The sequence below is a fragment of the Hippocampus bargibanti genome, linkage group LG03 (genome assembly GCF_051943395.1).
Source record: "Hippocampus bargibanti isolate YZ-2025 linkage group LG03, ASM5194339v1, whole genome shotgun sequence".
Classification (NCBI taxonomy): domain Eukaryota; kingdom Metazoa; phylum Chordata; class Actinopteri; order Syngnathiformes; family Syngnathidae; genus Hippocampus; species Hippocampus bargibanti.
In genome coordinates, this window is record NC_142736.1 from 27,106,302 (window position 1) to 27,126,708 (window position 20,407).

The window sequence follows — 20,407 nt, forward strand, 5'->3', positions numbered from 1 at the left end:
GAGAGATCCAATGCCCCTTTTTCAAATTAAAAATTTTACAAACATTTATGAATCATTTTCTGCCAATATGTCATTGTCCTGTGTCCGTGCTGAAAAGACCGGGAGGATAATTTAATATTCGTCCGTGTGGCAACACGTCAAAGATTGCCTCTTTCCTGCGAGATGGTTCGTGGTGTGCCGCAAAAAAAACCCCAATGTAAAAAAACGTGCCCTGGTTCAAAAAAGGTTGAAAAACACTGCATTAAACAACATTCAAAGTTTCCAGGGTGGATTAAGCGCGTACTTTAAATATTTTGTTTGTATTGAAGAACAAGCTGTCATTCTGATTTTTTTTTTTGTTTTGCTTGCACGCAAAATCTGAGACATGAATGGTTTAATGGCAGTAAAAACTGGAAACAGGTTTGCCGTTGCTTAAACGGATTAATGCCATTTCCATTTATTTCAGCAGGGAAGGGTTATTACATTTTGTGGTGTGAGCAAATTAAACCTGTATGACAAGGAACCGCTACTTGTTACTTTTTAATTTTTTTAAAATACGTACATCGTTATGATTTTTAATTTGTTCTTTTTATTGACAATATAGTATGCTGAAAAGTCAAATGCTCCATGTATTCTTTTTTTTTTTTTTTTTGGCTCATTGATTACACCCCCCCCCCCCCCCATCCATTCTGAACTATTGCTATTTAGTTTTCGGCTAATCAAGTCAAATGAAGTACAACTTTATTGTCAAATGTGCAACATCCACCGTATATGTATGAAATTTCTTCCTTCTCAACAAGAGGAGCCGCTGCAGCCAAACAGTTAACATAAATGACAAAATAATACAACACATAAGACACAGGCAGTCGTGCACTTTTCCTGCATACAGTTTATTATTTGAAGCCGTTAAAGAGGAGTGAATCAAAGTGTCCTTTTCACCAGTGGATCAAAAACGTCATGCTGAAAATGTGCAAGTGATTGAAGAAGTGTTCTTTATTTTACATGAACGTTTTGTAATGCAGTTCTGTTTGAAGTGGGAGTCAGAGGAAAGGGCAGGCTGATGGCGTCACATGTTGATGCTCAAACTCGTCAGACCGACTTCGTTGCAGTTCCCTCCCATCGGGTGTGGTCCATTTTGACTTGACAAAACCAAGTGAGACGGACGTGACTTTGCATATTGATCCACCTTCAGCAAGAACTTCACCGACTTGTGCTGATCGCCGACCACCTAAAATAAAACAACAACAAAAGCAAAATGCTGATTGTTGATGTTGAGTACTGGTGAGTTACCTTCCTGACAGGTCAGGCAGTGTTTTGTTTTGTCGTGAAGGTAAAGGTTCATTTGTTGTTGTTTTGCTACAGCGGCAGGTGAGGGTACGGCTCCAAGTATGAGGGGCTGGCCTCTGCCCTTCGACAGGAGTTCGGGGACCACATTCGAGTCACAGGACGCGTTGGTAGGAAAGGTATGTGTGCATTTTTTTTTTAAATTTTCTTTGCGTAATTGCAACCACTTATTTTATTTCTACATCGATTAATTTATTTGGTTTGTTTTGCGCTCAACAAGATACGACTTTTTTAAAGTGAAAATGAAGACTATGCCATACGTCGTTTAAGATAAAATGTGTTATTCGTTTTGTTTTTTGAAATCTGTTTATACTCACGAAGGAAGGTCCACGTCGTCGAACAAACATTTGCACTTAAAAACGCAGCATGTGACAATTGAGAGCTCTCCATGAACCTGTCATGCGTGTTTTTGGAATGAGGAAACCGGAGTCAACAAAAAAACTCCACCGGTGTGCGCAAAGCCCATAAAATGGCTAAAAATATACAGTGTATATATATATATTAAAAAAAAAGGTTTTCAATTGTGGAGTTGAGAAAGAAATCAATTTTACCCACGTACCGGTAGTATGATTCAACTCTGTATCCGCAACTAATAAATCTGTCTATCGTGGGTTGACGTGATTAAAGGTGCAATTGTACGGAAACAGTATTTTACTGATACAGCTGATCTACTCTATTTACGCAAGTAATTGGTTCCAGAAAAAAAAAATATTTAAAAATCCTTTACTAGAAATGTCCATGGAAATTTCGTAATTCGATCACAGTGTTCTTACTTAGCCAATGGGATACCAGAAATATGCTCGCTAATAGCCAATTGCAGAGCGGCTCTAAGTATGTTGCTTTTAAGAAACTCGGAGCTGCAAGCAGCTGGCCATTCGATATTATTACCTTTCGTAACTTGAAATTCATTTTATAACAAAAGGGAATATTCTCCTGATGAGACGTTTCATAACTTGAACATAAAGAGATGTCCAAAAGTAGACATTAGAGCCGAACTAGAAAAATATATGATACAACATCCACAATTTTGAGAAGTTTCAACACATTATCAACACAAGAATGTTTAGAACCGAAAAAGAGGAAATGGAGTTGTCATTAGTGTATAAGGTTGCACTAAAGTCTTCAAGGCCTAATAGAACTCGAAAATACTTTTTTAATCATGTTTCCCTCAGAGAGTTTTGAAGTGACAGTGAATGGAGAACTGATCTACTCCAAGTTGAAAACAACAGTTTTCCCGGATAAGAAAGAGGTGAATAATATTCACACACTGTGAATGGTGAAGTAGCAATTAGTTTTCTACTAATACATGTATTTATTTTCTCTCTGTGTGTGTTTCAGATCATTGCGAAGTTGAAAGCCAGGGCTCACTAACTCAAAATGAGATGGTGAGTGACAGTACAAAAGCAAAAAGCTTTCCTCGAACTGATCTCATCCATTGGACATAACATTCACAACAATATACATCAACTGATTTGTGTCTTATTTTACTTTGTGTCTCGACCAATGACGCCATTGACAAATCACTCAACTCTTGCCATTGCAGTCAATCGACGATTTGTCATCCAATGCAAAATATCGACCGATATCGACCAAGTGTTTCATCAGACCAGTTTTTCCTGTTAATGCCACAAGATGGCGGCACATTACCACATGAAGATGGCACAAAATGGCCATGTACAGTACATGTAACTTCCAATATACGCTTCAGCGCCACCTTGACTGAACAAGTTTAATTTGTTCTCCGGAAAGGCGAGCACCATAACTCAACCTGATCCAAATCAAATTTCCGTATAGACTTGAAGCAAAACTTCCACATGTGTTTTGCCATAGAAATAATAAAAACAATTATTATAATTCTTATATTTATTATTCTTTGAAATGCTCACCCTGTAAATAATAATAATAATAATAATAATAATAATAATAATAATACATGTCATTTACAATTTTGTTGTGCCGATTACCATTCACTCAACCGGAAATAACTCAAATAGATCAAGTTACCTAGCTAGCTAATAGATAACTAATAGCTAGCTCGCAAGCTAGTTAGACGGCTAATCGATAGCAAATAGATAAAAATATAGTGATTAATTCCTGAGTTGGATAAATGCATTGAACAAAACAACAATTGACCAACCAATAACATGACATTTTTGGCTTTCCAGTGATTTATTTCTCTTGTTGTGCCCACAGCAGTAGCAGAGTATGATGAGAAAACCTCCGAGAAGCCAGACGTCGACTGTCCTTCTTTTGATGACTGTGCACGCTAAAACGTCAAAAAAGCGCGACACACGATGCCGTTAGAAGGCCGTCGTTTGATCTGGAGTCTGTGGACGCTTGTCCCATCGTGGCTGTCTGTCTGGTTTACGCTTAATCATAGCACAAATTTGGAATTGAATACAAGGAATTCGCTCAAATTGGATCTAACAATAATTGTTTTGTTTTTGTTTTTTTTTTGCGTGGGGATCAAAACTTGGGTAATCATGATCACTTCAAATCAGGATGAACCTCCTAAGACAGGGGTCTCAAACTCAATTTACCCGAGGGCCGCTAGAGGCAGAGTCTGGGTGAGGCTTTAATTAACCAGTTATAAATAAATAAAATAATTATAATGATCATAAGGCAGATACAGACGACTGAGAAAACCACAGGAAAACTAATTATTTTAATACAGTTTCAAATGTCTGTATTAACAGTTTTATAACCTTTAGCTTTCTTCACATAAATTAAATATTGAACATGAACTGTCCTAAACATTGCTTCTCTTGCCTACTTGTTCAGCTTCACACACAAATTTTATTCATATCAATCATTAATCTTTCATATCAAGGCGGGCCGCAAAATATTCTTTCCGGGACCGCGGTTGGCCCGCGGGCCGCGAGTTTGAGACCACTGTCCTAAGACCTGGTGGACATCACATTTTTGATTGTCAAGATTAAAATGTTAAAAAATTTTGAAGGACAACAAATGTCCTCATATGTGGACATCATTGGTTAGCATGCCGGGTCAGTGCAGAGGTTGTGAGTTCAAGGTGGGCTTTGCATGTTCTCCCCGGGCCCACGTGGGTTTACTTCAGGTCGTCCGGTTTCCTCCCACATTCCAAAAACCTGCATGGCAGGCTGATTGAACACTCCAAATTGTCTGTTATAATGGCGGATGGTTGTTTCTCTCTGTGTGCCATGCGATTGGCTGCCAAGCGATTCAGGGTGTCCCCCACCGAGTGCCCAAAGACAGATTGGCTCCTGCACCCCCCAGTGACCCACGCGGTCCGGATGATGAATGAAGAAAGGTCCCAATTAGCCTAAAAATCTGAGACAAAATACGAATTTGGGTCTTAGGAGGTTTTTAGGGTGAAAAAAGGCAAACTGCCCTGGATATGATCATATTTTGGCCATTTGGCTAGAAACCACGTTTGGAATTTGTGCTTCAAAATTGATTCAAATAAACAACATATTTTCCACCAACTACAATGGTCGTATTTTTCGGGCTAAAAACACCTTCCGATATACTGTACTTGGTCGTATTTTTCGGGCTAAAAACGCCTTGCTCTACATTTTTTGTTTTTTTTTCAGCTAAAAATGCCTTACTATAGATGGTCGTTTTTTTCGACTATAAACGCCTTACTATACATGGTCGTTTTTTAGCTAAAAATGCCTTACTATACATGGTCGTTTTTTAGCTAAAAATGCCTTACTATACATGGTCGTTTTTTTCGGCTAAAATTGCCTTACTATACATGGAGTTTTTTTTTCAGGCCAAAAAACACCTTACTATACATGGTCGTTTTTTTTCGGCTAAAAACGCCTTGCTATACATGGTCGTTTTTTTCGACTATAAACGCCTTACTATACATGGTCGTTTTTTTAGCTAAAAACACCTTACTATACATGGTCGTTTTTTCAGGCCAAAAAAAACGCCTTACTATATATGGTGGTTTTTATCAGCGAAAAACGCCTTACTATACATGGTCGTTTTTTTAGCTAAAAACACCTTACTATACATGGTCGTTTTTTCAGGCCAAAAATCGGCTTACTATATATGGTGTTTTTTTTTCAGCGAAAAACGCCTTACTATACATGGTCGTTTTTTTTAGCTAAAAACACCTTACTATACATGCTCGTTTTTTTTTAGCTAAAAACACCTTACTATACATGGTCGTTTTTTTCGGCTAAAAATGCCTTACTATACATGGTGTTTTTTTCAGCTAAAAATGCCTTACTACATGGTCATTTTTTTCGGCTAAAAACGCCTTGCTATACATGGTCGTTTTTTTCGACTATAAACGCCTTACTATACATGGTCGTTTTTTAGCTAAAAACACCTTACTATACATGGTCGTTTTTTCAGGCCAAAAATCGGCTTACTATATATGGTGGTTTTTTTCAGCGAAAAACGCCTTATTATAGATGGTCGTTTTTTTTCAGCTAAAAACACCTTACCATACATGGTTGTTTTTTTCGGCAAAAAAAACGCCTTATTATACATGGTGGTTTTTTTTCGGCTAAAAACGCCTTACTATACATGGTCATTTTTTTCGGCTATAAACGCCTTGCTATACATGGTCGTTTTTTTCGACTATAAACGCCTTGCTATACATGGTCGTTTTTTTAGCTAAAAACGCCTTACTATAGATGGTCGTTTTTTTCGACTATAAACGCCTTACTATACATGGTCGTTTTTTAGCTAAAAACGCCTTACTATACATGGTCGTTTTTTCAGGCCAAAAAACACCTTACTATATATGGTGGTTTTTTTCAGCGAAAAACGCCTTACTATACATGGTCGTTTTTTTTCAGCTAAAAACACCTTACTATACATGGTCGTTTTTTTTGGCTAAAAAAACGCCTTACTATATATGGTGGTTTTTTTCAGCGAAAAACTCCTTATTATAGATGGTCGTTTTTTTTTCAGCTAAAAACACCTTACTATACATGGTTGTTTTTTTCGACAAAAAAAACGCCTTATTATACATGGTCGTTTTTTTTTTTCGGCTAAAAACGCCTTACTATACATGGTCATTTTTTTCGGCTATAAACGCCTTGCTATACATGGTCGTTTTTTTCGACTATAAATGCCTTGCTATACATGGTCGTTTTTTTAGCTAAAAACGCCTTACTATAGATGGTCGTTTTTTTCGACTATAAACGCCTTACTATACATGGTCGTTTTTTAGCTAAAAACGCCTTACTATAGATGGTCGTTTTTTTCGACTATAAATGCCTTACTATACATGGTCGTTTTTTTCAGCTAAAAACACCTTACTATATATACATGGTCGTTTTGTCAGGCCAAAAAACACCTTACTATATATACATGGTCGTTTTGTCAGGCCAAAAAACACCTTACTATATATGGTGTTTTTTTTCAGCGAAAAACGCCTTACTATATATGGTGGTTTTTTTCGGCAAAAAAACGCCTTACTATACATGGTTGTTTTTTTCAGCAATAAAACACCTTACTATACATGGTCGTTTTTTTTCAGCTAAAAACACCTTACTATACATGGTCGTTTTTTTCTGCTAAAAACGCCTTACTATACATGGCCGTTTTTTCAGGCCAAAAAAACGCCTTACTATATATGGTGGTTTTTTTCAGCGAAAAACGCCTTACTATATATGGTGGTTTTTTTCGGCAAAAAACGCCTTACTATACATGGTGTTTTTTTTCGGCTAAAAATGCCTTACTATACATGGTTGTTTTTTTTCAGCAATAAAACACCTTACTATACATGGTCGTTTTTTTCAGCTAAAAACACCTTACTATACATGGTCGTTTTTTTCGGCTAAAAACGCCTTACTATACATGGCCGTTTTTTCAGGCCAAAAAAACGCCTTACTATATATGGTGTTTTTTTTCAGCGAAAAACGCCTTACTATATATGGTGTTTTTTTTCAGCGAAAAACGCCTTATTATAGATGGTCGTTTTTTTTCAGCTAAAAACACCTTACTATACATGGTTGTTTTTTTCGACAAAAAAAAACGCCATATTATACATGGTCGTTTTTTTTTCGGCTAAAAACGCCTTACTATACATGGTAATTTTTTTCGGCTATAAACGCCTTGCTATACATGGTCGTTTTTTTCGACTATAAATGCCTTGCTATACATGGTCGTTTTTTTAGCTAAAAACGGCTTACTATAGATGGTCGTTTTTTTCGACTATAAACGCCTTACTATACATGGTCGTTTTTCAGCTGAAAACGCCTTACTATAGATGGTCGTTTTTTTCGACTATAAACGCCTTACTATACATGGTCGTTTTTTTTCAGCTAAAAACACCTTACTATATATACATGGTCGTTTTTTCAGGCCAAAAAAACGCCTTACTATATATGGTGGTTTTTTTCAGCGAAAAACGCCTTACCATATATGGTGGTTTTTATCAGCGAAAAACGCCTTACTATACATGGTCGTTTTTTAGCTAAAAACACCTTACTATACATGGTCGTTTTTTCAGGCCAAAAATCGCCTTATTATACATGGTCGTTTTTTTTCGGCTAAAAACGCCTTACTATATATGGTCATTTTTTTCGGCTATAAACGCCTTGCTATACATGGTCGTTTTTTTCGACTATAAACGCCTTACTATACATGGTGGTTTTTTAGCTAAAAACGCCTTACTATACATGGTCATTTTTTTCGGCTATAAACACCTTGCTATACATGGTCATTTTTTTTCGACTATAAACGCCTTGCTATACATGGTCGTTTTTTTTAGCTAAAAACGCCTTACTATAGATGGTCGTTTTTTTCCACTATAAACGCCTTACTTACTATACATGGTCGTTTTTTAGCTAAAAACGCCTTACTATACATGGTCGTTTTTTCAGGCCAAAAAACACCTTACTATATATGGTGGTTTTTTTCAGCGAAAAACGCCTTACTATATATGGTGGTTTTTTTCAGCGAAAAACGCCTTACTATACATGGTCGTTTTTTTTTCTCAGCTAAAAACACCTTACTATACATGGTCGTTTTTTTTCAGCTAAAAACACCTTACTATACATGGTTGTTTTTTTCGGCAAAAAAAAACGCCTTACTATACATGGTCGCTTTTTTTCGGCTAAAAACGGCTTGCTATACATGGTCTTTTTTTTGGCTAAAAACACCTTACTATACATGGTGGTTTTTTTCGACGATAAATGCCTTACTATACATGGTCGTTTTTTAGCTAAAAACGCCTTACTATACATGGTCTATTTTTCCGGCTAAAATGCCTTACTATAATGGTCGTTTTTTCAGCTAAAAACGCCTTACTATACATGGTCGTTTTTTTTTTCAGCTAAAAACACCTTACTATACATGGTCGTTTTTTTAGCTAAAAACACCTTACTATACATGGTCGTTTTTTCAGGCCAAAAATCGCCTTACTATATATGGTTTTTTTTTCAGCGAAAAACGCCTTACTATACATGGTCGTTTTTTTTCAGCTAAAAACGCCTTGCTATACATGGTCTTTTTTTGGGCTAAAAACACCTTACTATACATGGTGGTTTTTTTCAGCGAAAAAAGCCTTATTTTCGATGGTCGTTTTTTTTCGGCTAAAATTGCCTTACTATACATGGTGGGTTTTTTTTTCAGGCCAAAAAACACCTTAGTATACATGGTCGTTTTTTTTCGGCTAAAAACGCCTTACTATACATGGTCGTTTTTTTCGGCTAAAAACGCCTTACTATAGATGGTCGTTTTTTTTCGACTATAAACGCCTTACTATATATGGTCGTTTTTTTTTCGGCTAAAAACACCTTACTATACATGGTCATTTTTTTCGGCTATAAACACCTTGCTATACATGGTCATTTTTTTTCGACTATAAACGCCTTGCTATACATGGTCGTTTTTTTTAGCTAAAAACGCCTTACTATAGATGGTCGTTTTTTTCGACTATAAACGCCTTACTTACTATACATGGTCGTTTTTTAGCTAAAAACGCCTTACTATACATGGTCGTTTTTTCAGGCCAAAAAACACCTTACTATAAATGTTGTTTTTTTTCAGCGAAAAACGGCTTACTATATATGGTGGTTTTTTTCAGCGAAAAACGCCTTACTATACATGGTTGTTTTTTTTTTCAGCTAAAAACACCTTACTATACATGGTTGTTTTTTTCGGCAAAAAAAAAAATTGCCTTACTATACATGGTCGTTTTTTCCGGCTAAAATGCCTTACTATAATGGTCGTTTTTTCGGCTAAAAATGCCTTACTATACATGGTCATTTTTTTTCGGCTAAAAACACCTTGCTATACTTGGTTATTTTTTTTCAGACCAAAAAACGCCTTACGATACATGGTCGTTTTTTTCGGCTAAAAATGCCTTACTATACATGGTCATTTTTTTTCGGCTAAAAACAACTTGCTATACATGGTTATTTTTTTTCAGACCAAAAAACGCCTTACGATACATGGTCGTTTTTTTCGGCTAAAAACGCCTTACTATACATGGTTGTTTTTTTTCGGGCTAAAAACGCCTTACTACACAACTTTTTTCAGGCTAAAAACGCCTTAATATACATTTTACATTGCATGACAACAGCAATGTGCAAAAATTGTAAGTTGATTTTATTACAAAAAGGGTGACAAATAAATACAACCAAAAACAATGTAAAAATAGGTTGTCGGGGTGCTTGTTCTCAAATGTCATTGGTCCCTGGCATTAAGAAAAAAAATACATTGATAAAAAGGTAACATTTCACAAACAAATAGCACCATCATTAAATGGCCATGCCAGCCCTGCTGACCGGGCTTGACACAAACACAAACACACTCAATTGCAAACACACAATCACACGCATTCCAAAACGAGCCAAAAGAACGCAAAGTCAGTCTAGAAAAAGGAATTCATTTGATATAAATATAATATATTAATTTACACATTGTCGCAGAGACAAGGCAGTCTTGACTGACCAAAGTGTTTCCAGTCACTGGCTTCAACGTGTGTCAAGAAGGCATCCAGATCAGTTAGTTGTACAATCGCGTAGAGCAAGAGATCAACGCCTGTGTGTGTGTGTGTGTGTGTGTGTGTGTGTGTGTGTGTGAGAGAGAGAGTGAGACAGAGAAAGAGAGAGACAGAAAGTTGGAACATTCGACTGCCTGATTGCACAGCATTGATGTTAAAGAGATGAAAAAGAAATGTTGTGACAACAAGGGAAAAGACTGAGTGAAATGTCAACGCGTTTCAACGGCCGAGCAGGAAGGTGAGTCCGGCGAGGCCCACACCGGCCGCAGCCAACAGCGCCGTCTTCATGGATGCATCTTGACTGGACTGTCTGCTGCTACCGCTGCACGACTTGCAGAAACCCTCCTGGAAGAGCAAACACATGGAGAAGAGCATTCATTACTTGAAGGTCGCGGAGGTCAGGATGCCCTGACGGTCATCACTCAGGAGAGGGCGCAAAAAAAGTCAGACCCAAGTGGTTTGATTCAAGCTTTCAAAAGCATGAGGTAAAAATATTAAAAAAAAAACTATCACTGAAATTGTCATTCTACAAGAATTGATTTAAAGCATGAAGTTTGAATATTAAAACAGATAAATTAGCAATATTACAAAAGTATGGTTGTGTTTAGTGAAACATTGTGTCGAGATGAGTCATATTGCCTTCTTTGACAAAAAAATAAAGCTATAAACTGTCGAGAAAAATAGTTCAAGTTTAATATTAGAAGATAAAATGCAAGACTTCGCCTCATATTCCAAGAATAAAATCTTCCGAGAGGGAAAATTGTCTCATTAACTCATTCCCTTCCATTCCCAAATTTATTCTGGAATTGAATATGATATGACATAGGGAACCATTCCTGAATTAGTTGGGGTTTTTTTTCATGCTTGGGTGCCGATAAAGCGCTGGTCATGGCCTCTGGCTGTTTTTTTCCCTTCCACAAGGGGGCAGGATATCCCTTTTTTCTATGTTAGCACTTCACCTGTTGTTAAAGCGCTATTTGAACCAATATGTATGAATCACATTGTATTTTGGACAGCCGCCCTCATTTCAAGCTCATATACCTCCACAGCCCCATATAATTTAGGAATACTCTTTTTCTGATGAAAGAACGTATAAAGGACAACCGCCACCGGACAAGTTGCGTCTATAATTTGTAAAATGACTTCTACTGAGCGCATTTTACAAAGATTCCACCACAGATTTTACGTTAATACTCGCGCTGAATATTCAGTAAGTCGTTTTCGAGTTGATGACAATGCCCTAAGTGACATCATGGAGGGAACGCCCCTGACCGAGAACACACAATGCATTTTGGGTAATTTTTTTCATCTGTGTTGATCGCAAAATTAGAAGGCAAACTACATAAATAATGTGATGGTGTCGCAGCCAATTGCGGTAACACACATAAAGAAGGTGTAAGCTTCCACAAATGCCCAGCGGACAAATCAGCCCATTTCAAACGGAGCTTGTGCGCCATCTTGTGCATTTTCTGGGACGCTACATTGGAGTCCAGACGGCTCAAATTGATACGGAAGGACTTCTTTAATCGATTCCAAACATTTATGCTTTCCTCTTCAGAACTATTTGAATCATATTCATAACTGGATGAGTAACAAGAAAGCATCTTCTCCGAATCTGAAGCCATTGTTTTGATTCTCGAGCAATGCAAGACGTCTTGCTCTGACGTCATGAACTGGGGGCGGCACTTTCTGAAAATGCCCAAATCATAGCTCAATTTTTTTGCAGATTTTGGACACTTTAAGTCATTTTTATTGGTGCTTTGCATTTGATTAAAAATATCAGCCAGAGTGTTTTGGGTATTTTAGATGCTATAAAACGTTTTTCTGATGTCAGTTAGGAAACAAAAAAATGGTGCCGGTTGGCCTTTAAACAATTTCCACAACACATTAATTTCCCAATGTATTGAATGTTTATGTAGTCCTAAAACTCAATATTCTGTGGGTCCTGGAATTCAAGTGACAATGACAAAAACTCTGGCACTGGATTGCACACATTTTTGCACATGTCTGGCAGTGAATGAGTTAAAGGAGGATATAAAGTTAAAATATCATTACTACAAACATATATGAAGAATATCATTATTCCACACATGCCAAAAAGGTGCAGGTAGAAAGAAAACAAAGGGCACATCCACCTGTTGTGGCCGTGTACACAGCTGCTGCTTTGTTTCAAGACAACGACCACTACTACTACACAACTTTGGTGGTGCACCGCTAACCGACGACACAAACGCACGCACACACACAACTTGAAGTCTATGTGGCTGCACCGCCTTTGTGGCAGTTGAAGGCAGCTGCCAACTCGACACGGGAGGGGGGGGCCTTGCGTGCGCGCGTTTGTGTGTGCGTGTTTCCATTGAGAAAAGCAGACAGCCCGGCGTGGCTATAAATGCTTATTTATGAGGCGGCGTGGTTCAAATATAGATTTTGTAGTAGTCTAAAACAATTTTAAAAAATGTGCGAGTCTGTGGGTAGAACGTCTACCTGTCTGAACGTGAAAGCAAAAATTGAAAACCATTTCTAAGTGTATCATGTAAGCAATGTTTTGAGTGTTGAATGTAAATGTGTGTTTGGGGGCTTTCCAGTGTTAACAGTTTGAGTGACCTTCACTTTCAAGTCACATTGGGACTTTTTTTTTAACACGTACCACTGGAAACTTTGAAGGTGTCATTTGCCTTTCTACAAGTGACTTCACGGTACATTTACACATTGGGATGTAACCCCCCCCCCCAAAAAAAAAATAAAAAAATAATTCACTCATTCACTGCCACGCATGTGCAAACATTTGTCCACTCCAGTGCCAGGGTTTTTGTCATTGTCAAACAAATTCCAGGCCCAGATGAAATATTGAGTTTTAGGGCGACATATACATTCAATGCAGTGTAAGAAACCGCGTAGAATCTTCTTTTAGCAGGAAAAAAAAGTTAATTCCTAAATGATATGGGTCTGGAGTTATATGAGCTTGAAATGAGGGCGGCTGTCCAAACTGCAATGCAATATATACATATTGTTTTTTATAAACAGCTGAAACTTGAACAAAGCTCTAACATGGAAACAAGGAAATGCTGCCCCCTTGTGGAAAAGAAAAAAAATATTGCCAGAGGCCATGATCTGCGCTTTATCGGCACCCAAGCATTAAAAAACAAATTCGAACTGCTTCATGTCACAAAGAGGGTACAGACAGTGCTGAAGAACGAATGACTCTCTGTGTCTTTGCGTTGTCATTGTTATTTGTTTGACTGCTCAAATATTCTTAACTGAATCACGGTTGATTAACACTTGTTTACAAATTATACGTGGAAGCACTGCTGTAGCTGCAGAAAATTAAGGATGGTGTAAACACCTACCCAGCCATTGTTTTCCAGCATCCACTCCTTTTTTTCCTCGCCCAGGAAGTCAGCGATGGTCTGTGCCAGCTTTCTGCAGATTTGGGGCCATTCATTGAGGTCCAGCCTCAATTTGGTAGTGGCGGCGGCAAGGGTGGTGGTGGTGGTGGTGGTCTCCTCCTGCTCATTGTCCTTCAGCATCTTGGCTAGCACTCCCGTGAAGGCGAAGAGACACACCACTCTCCCCCAGTTCAAGAATCCGTCGCTCACCATCTCTTGCATCACGCCCCTGAGGCCGGAGCACAGGTCCGGCCCGCACTCCCGCACAAAGGTCTGCGCCAGGTTCTGGAAGGTGGTCTCATTGAGCGACTCGGCGTGCCGGCCCATGCGCCTCATGGTAGCAGCCGCCTCGCTGGGAGGGGGAAGGGCCTCACTGGGGTTGGCCATGCAACACAGGGCTATGTAGTCCTCGGCAAGGGCCAGGCTCTCTTTCCACAGCCCGCACGATGACATTTTCTGTAAACGCACATGCAACAACCTTGTTGGTTCATTTGCAATTCAAACTATTTAAATAAACAATTGTTAACTTTGGAGATGGCTGGTGGTGTCATTTACTTGCCTTTCTGTTATAGTTTCTAAGTTAATTACTATAACCACTCATTTGACGACAATGAGGTTAAAATCTTAGCGAAAGAACATAGATGGTTTGAAAGGGGAGTAAAAGAAGCAATTTTGATAAAACGACTAAATCCTTCATTAAACCGGTTTGGTGGGGTGAGGTTCAATTTGGATCGTTCATACAATAGCCTGCTTAGGCAACATAGGATTAGTAATACTATAGTTAGATGAGGTGATACCAGTCGAAGTGGGGCAATCAGGCCGGTCGTTAGAACGATAGGAACTATCAGTGGAGCAGCTGCAGGGAGTAGTCCTCTGCTCCCCCCAACCTGAAAGCAGGGACCTATCATAGCAGTGTCCGGCACTGCAATGTCTGGACAGTAGGGATATATATATATATATATATATATATATATATATACAGTAAAGTCTCGTTATATCGATATTCTCGGGGGTCCGAAAAAATATCGATATAACCGGGACTATCGATATATCCGACCCTGCGCGCATGTAATTTTCTCCTTGCGTTCATAGAAATAGTATCGTAATAAGCGGTACTATCGATATAACGAGACTTTACTATATATATATATATATACACAGTAAAGTCTCGTTATATCGATATCGGATATATCGATAGTCCCGGTTATATCAATACTATTTCTATGCACGCACTGAGAAAATTACATGCAAACAGGGTCGGATATATCGATAGTCCCGGTTATATCGATATTTTTTCGGACTCCCTTGAATATCGATATAACGACTTTACTGTATATATATATATATATATATATATATATATATATATATATATATATATATATATATATATATATATATATATATATATATATATATATATATAGCCTAAACTCCCAGTAAGACTTTAGTTTGCTGACAAAGTTTCTTGGATATGAAGCGAAACGTCCGACACCTTCAAAGTACAGATGATGGCTGAAGAAACCTTTTCATCGATTGACCACTCATGTACTACTGAGAGTTTACACAGACGTATTAATTACTTCAAAATTAGGGCTCCTCTTTCAAATAAATCTAAAACGATGTCAACATTCCAAATGACCAAAATTATCACAATTATTTGCCTTATAATGTCACTCCAACAGCACGAGTGACGCTACAACGTCTTCCGACGCAAGACAGTTACGTTGCTGACGTACCAAAGAATCCCGTCCGTAAACCGAGATCTCCTGGCACGTATGCCATAAAAGCTCCGAGATGAAACAATTTAAAGGTGACGACCAGATATTATGTGATATTGTAGGTCAATAAATGCTTTCCATGCAATTATTACCTGTATTTTTTCTGACTCATACAGTGTTGGGTTAGCATACACGAACGTGCATACCGACCTACGTATATTCAGACATAGGTACAATTCTTGTTACTTCGCGTTTGGAACGGAACTATGGTACTCCATCGTAAAAAAAGACCCCCCCCCCCTATCGAGTGCCTCATCACGACCTCGCAATATACCAACTAAACACGATTTTAATTGCCGTTTTTACAAGAGTGTGATCTACGCATCGTAAGAAAAAGAACCGTTTCCATATATACGTTAGGCGTCTGGGTCGTCTCATGTTAAAATGGTTTTGAACCTGAAGCCGGATAATAAATGTGACCGAAATAAGACTGGTCCCACCAAGCGACTTTCATGTAAAATATTATCGAGTGAAACACAACACACAGCGTAGTTTCCCCGGTTAAGAAACTGTTTGTGCCGGTGAACTTAAGGGATTTGTTCGCCGGCTCGCAACAAGGCTAACCGTTGATGTGTTACCAGAGCAATGGAGGACACAAAGGACCCAATTCACCTCACCGGCTCTCAAAAACTCCACTAAGGCGGAACCTTTCCGTACATTGACCCCGAATCGATAATACAAAACAATTGAACATCATCATAGGTATAGCGACATGGACAAATGGAAATATATGTAATATAAAATAAAAACACTTACCCTCCCAGCGATAAGAGACGGCTCTATTCGGCAGCGCAAAAAGACCGGCGGCGGGCGGAAGGAGACGTTGGAAGCTTTCAAATACGTTGGTCCCACTTATGTATGCCTCCGCCCGGTTGTGGTGCTTATAAGGAAATTGACATGAAAGAGGTCCGAAGACCCTTTGTTACGTCAGTTCTGTTTGTGACGTCGGTCATTTATTTACGCAGAAATCACTTAAAAGAGGATAAAAAAGACAACAGACACTGAACTGATATTATTTTATAAAGTGATTAAATCAAATGTAAAATGGGTTGTTTGTACCATGAGATGAGGTGATTAACTATTTACCCTCTCAATCGCTGTGCCATTATAGATGCAGTTGTTTGTTGATTACCAAAATCTATCAAAATCATATAAACGTGTTAATTTATGCAGAGTATGAAATTTCATGTGTGAATTTGGTCAACGGGACATTAAATACCATCCATGGTAGATCTTTCTCTGGTTGTGGGATCAAACTTTTCCAAATTCATCGACATTGACTGTGCCCCAATCAATGTAACACTGTGATGTGTTTGAGAGATTAGCTTGAGGAAGTGGGAAAGAAGAACACAATGTTTCGCCCAAAGTCAATTAAGTGAAAGCAAACAGCAGAGCAGTTTGATACAACTGTTGCTGTTTTATTTCACCTTCTTACTCTGGAATTCCCATGAGGTATTTTCCCACCTAATAATCATTCTACAACTTGTCAATACTCTGAAGACCTTTAAACCTGTTTTGTAACAAATTCAAGACGTGTCACTGACAAAAGGATCAATATCAGGTCTTGTGGTCCTTAGACTCGGGGGGGAAAAAAATAAAAATCATGTTGTGGAAAAAAAATATGTGGACAGTAGGTATTAAAAAGTGAATCCCAAATTCTAAAAACATGCATGGTACCGGAGGTGGATATATCATCCAAAATATCCTGATTGTGATTGCAAATGGTTAATTAGAAATGTGTGCCCTACCTGCTGCGCGGACACAGTTGGGATAGGCTCCAGAAAAACATTGTCTTGACAAAAACTTCAAAGACGGTATTTTAATGAATATTCCACAAATGCAATATTAATAATAATATTGTGTTTAGACTAATGCATAAAACATATAACTGTACAATACAATACATATTGATTTATGTTGCGCTTTAACAACAGCTGAAGCTGGAAAAAAGTGCTTAACTGTAACTGTAGAGAATATTTTAGGGTCGACATCTCCTTTAAAGGACAACCGACGTCTCCGGACAAGTTGATTCCATAATTTGTAAAATGGCTTAAAATGACTTACACTGAGCGTATTTTAATAAGATTCCACCGCATATACAGTAAAGTCTCGTTATATCGATATCGGATATATCGATAGTCCCGGTTATATCGATACTATTTCTATGCACGCACAGAGAAAATTACATGCAAACAGGGTCGGATAAATCGATAGTCCCGGTTATATCAATATTTTTTCGGACTCCCTTGAATATCAATATAACGAGACTTTACTGTAGCTATATTTTACGTTTTACGTCACGTTACCACGTCACGAAAGGAACGCCCCTGACCGAAAAAAAGATGCATTGTAGCGGTCCTTCCATCACGTCAATGTATTTTGCTGTACTTGTTTGGTCTGGGGACCTCGTGTTGCACCCAAAAGCCGCCAGAGGAGGGCGTCCAAGCTCCATATAAGGAATTTATCAGCCCGAGGAAACGGAGGTGGCAACAGGAGGTCGCCATTTTCTGCCTCTTTTTCGGTGAGACATTTCCCCTCAATGTTGCCTCATAATGGCACGGAATAAATTCCTTAATCGATTGCAAACATGTATGCTTTCCTCTTCAGAACTATTTGAATCATATTCATAACTGGATGTGTAACAAGAAAGCATATTCTCCGAATCTGAAGTCATTGTTTTGATTCTCCAGCAATGCAAGACGTCTTGGCGTGACGTCACGAACAGGGGGCGGGACTTTATGAAAATGCCCAATTCGCAGCTCAATTTTTTTGCAGATTTTGGACTCTAAGTCATTTTTATTGGTGTTTTGCATTTGAATAAAAATATCATACTGTGTATGTATTATATTTATGTATAATGTATAATATTTTAGATGCTATAAAACGTTTTTCTGATGTCAGTTAAGAAACAAAAAAGTGACGTCGGTTGTCCTTTAAACATAAAATCTCCCCTTTTCCTGCTCCCAAATACTCTGCCTGAGTGTACGTTAACTCATGTATTGAGTTGCATATATTTGAATAGCACACATTGGTGATGCAATTGCGCTTAATTGGGTTTACAGTCAATTCAAATGAGGTTCTTTGCAGAAAAAAAATTACGACGACAGCGCTTGAGTTTCATTCATACTCAGACTATGTGGTCTCCTGTATTTATGTACAAAGCCACCTGTGTTTGAAATGATGTCACCTTTGTCACTTCACACTAACTGTCATTAACTGTCAGTGACATCATCCAGCTATTATGAGAATAACACACCATGACCACTTCAAGTGTTCAAAGAAATACCTTCCCTTTGCAATATTTGTTTTTAAATTCTCGGCTCATCTAAGGTTTTTTTTATTTGTTGGCCTTGTGTCTTTGTACCACTGAACGATGGTTTCAATGCTACAGTTGATTCCAGGTGTTCGGATGTCGAGACTAGGCCCAAATCTGCATGACAAAAAGTGCAAATGAACAATGTTAACATTTCAGCTCACCACAATAAATATAAAACAACAATAAAAACAAACTATGTCTATGTACAGTGAGACCTCAACTTACAAACACCTTATCTTACAAACGTCAAATTTATTAAAATTAAACCTTATAATAAGCACTATTTTCATACACACCCACCACGGCTGACGGAGTGATCTTCGGCGGAAGCACACGACCGAACAGCACCAGTGGTTAAGTTACCAACAGTCCTTATGGAAGGTGACTCTCCTTCCATAAGCCATCAACGACCATCAAAAAGGTAAATAAAACTTTATTTTACAGCACAGTTTATTTCTTTAATTACAGTCCTCATGTAATGCGCCTCTCTTTCCAAACAGCAATTCCCCTTGACTGTCGACCTCCAACGCCATTCCATCAAGCCATAAATGTCCATCACAAATGTAAATAAAGTGACTTTATGATACAATGCAGTGTATTTCTTTCATTACAATACAATAGCAAATTTTACAACATTATACATAGAATAAGGTATGTTGTGTGTAGTTTTAAGGTTTATTTAGTTGAAAAGTATATTTTATGGAAACCCGGGAACGGATTATTCCCATTTTAATGGTTTCCTATGGGAATTTTTTTTTGAGATACACACTTTTCGCCTTACACACTCCGTCTGGGAACCAATTAAGTTCGTAAGTTGAGGTCACACTGTAGATGACAAGTTAAGAAAGTGATCTCGCCTCCAGAATTTTGTTTCTCCTGTTCAATCTTGTATGTGTGTGTGTATGGGTGTGCGAGCCTCTCACCCTCAAGGTATTATCCCAAGAGGCGGAGCAGAGCGCCGTGCCATCTGGTGACAATCGAACCCTGCTTACGCGGTTCTCGTGACCATACATGGTGGAAATGCGATTTCCCTTGAGCACATCCCACACGTTTATGGCGTAGTCATTGTAGCCGGCAAAAAGGAGTCGACCTGAGAGAAGGGAAGAGGAAGTGTGACTGACCGAGAGTGAAATACAGACAACGTCATTAAAAATGTCCATTTACCACTGAGGGAAAAGTCCACAGTAGATGCACCAAAGATTATGCTGTCTTTCTGGTAGACAGCCACTTCGCGGTCAGCGCGTAAATCGTAGAAGCGACACTGGGGGAAAAAAAAAAAAAACATGAAAGCATTCTCATTAACTCATTCCCTAATTTATTTGGGAATTGAAAATATGACGTAGAGCGCCATTCCCGAATTTGGTTTTTTTTTCTTCTTACTTTGAAGCAGAAAAAGCGCTGGCCAGACCTCTGGCAATGTTTTCACCCTTCCACATGGGGGCAGAATTTCACTTTTTTTCCATGTTAGCGCTTTGTTCCAGCTTCAACTGTTGTTAAGGCACCATATAAACAAATATGCATGTATTGCATTGTATTTTAGACAGCCACCCTCATTTCAAGCTCATATAACTCTAGACTCACATAATTTAGGAATTAACACTTTTTTCTGGTGAAAGAAGAGAGTCCAAGATTTCTAATGCTGTAT

The 20,407-nt window shown here is 38.3% G+C and overlaps 2 protein-coding genes and 1 long non-coding RNA gene across 3 annotated transcripts in view; 1 reads left to right on the forward strand and 2 right to left on the reverse strand.

Moving 5' to 3' along the window:
- Positions 1–1,099: 1,099 nt before the first annotated feature.
- On the forward strand, positions 1,100–4,787 carry LOC148900871 (uncharacterized). The gene is made up of 5 exons (XR_016114524.1): positions 1,100–1,260; positions 1,342–1,442; positions 2,496–2,572; positions 2,662–2,708; positions 3,517–4,787. It is a non-coding gene; the product is annotated as an uncharacterized LOC148900871 (long non-coding RNA).
- Positions 4,788–9,883: 5,096 nt separating this feature from the next.
- bcl2l10 (BCL2 like 10) lies at positions 9,884–16,327 on the reverse strand. Its single transcript, XM_088992905.1, has 3 exons — positions 16,203–16,327; positions 13,627–14,121; positions 9,884–10,624 (listed from the first exon to the last, which is right to left on the reverse strand). The coding sequence occupies exons 2-3, from the start codon at positions 14,116–14,118 to the stop codon at positions 10,499–10,501; spliced, it is 618 nt and encodes a 205-aa protein (XP_088849031.1). The 5' UTR covers positions 14,119–14,121; positions 16,203–16,327; the 3' UTR covers positions 9,884–10,498.
- A 2,335-nt stretch (positions 16,328–18,662) lies between these two features.
- Positions 18,663–20,407, reverse strand: part of gnb5b (guanine nucleotide binding protein (G protein), beta 5b) — a 14,037-nt gene continuing 12,292 nt past the window's right edge. Inside the window, exons 11-13 of the mRNA XM_088992904.1 lie at positions 19,927–20,023; positions 19,686–19,852; positions 18,663–18,876 (exon numbers count right to left, since the gene is read on the reverse strand). Coding sequence (XP_088849030.1) covers positions 18,865–18,876; positions 19,686–19,852; positions 19,927–20,023 — 276 coding nt within the window. The 3' untranslated portion in view covers positions 18,663–18,864. The remainder of the gene's footprint in view (positions 18,877–19,685; positions 19,853–19,926; positions 20,024–20,407) is intronic.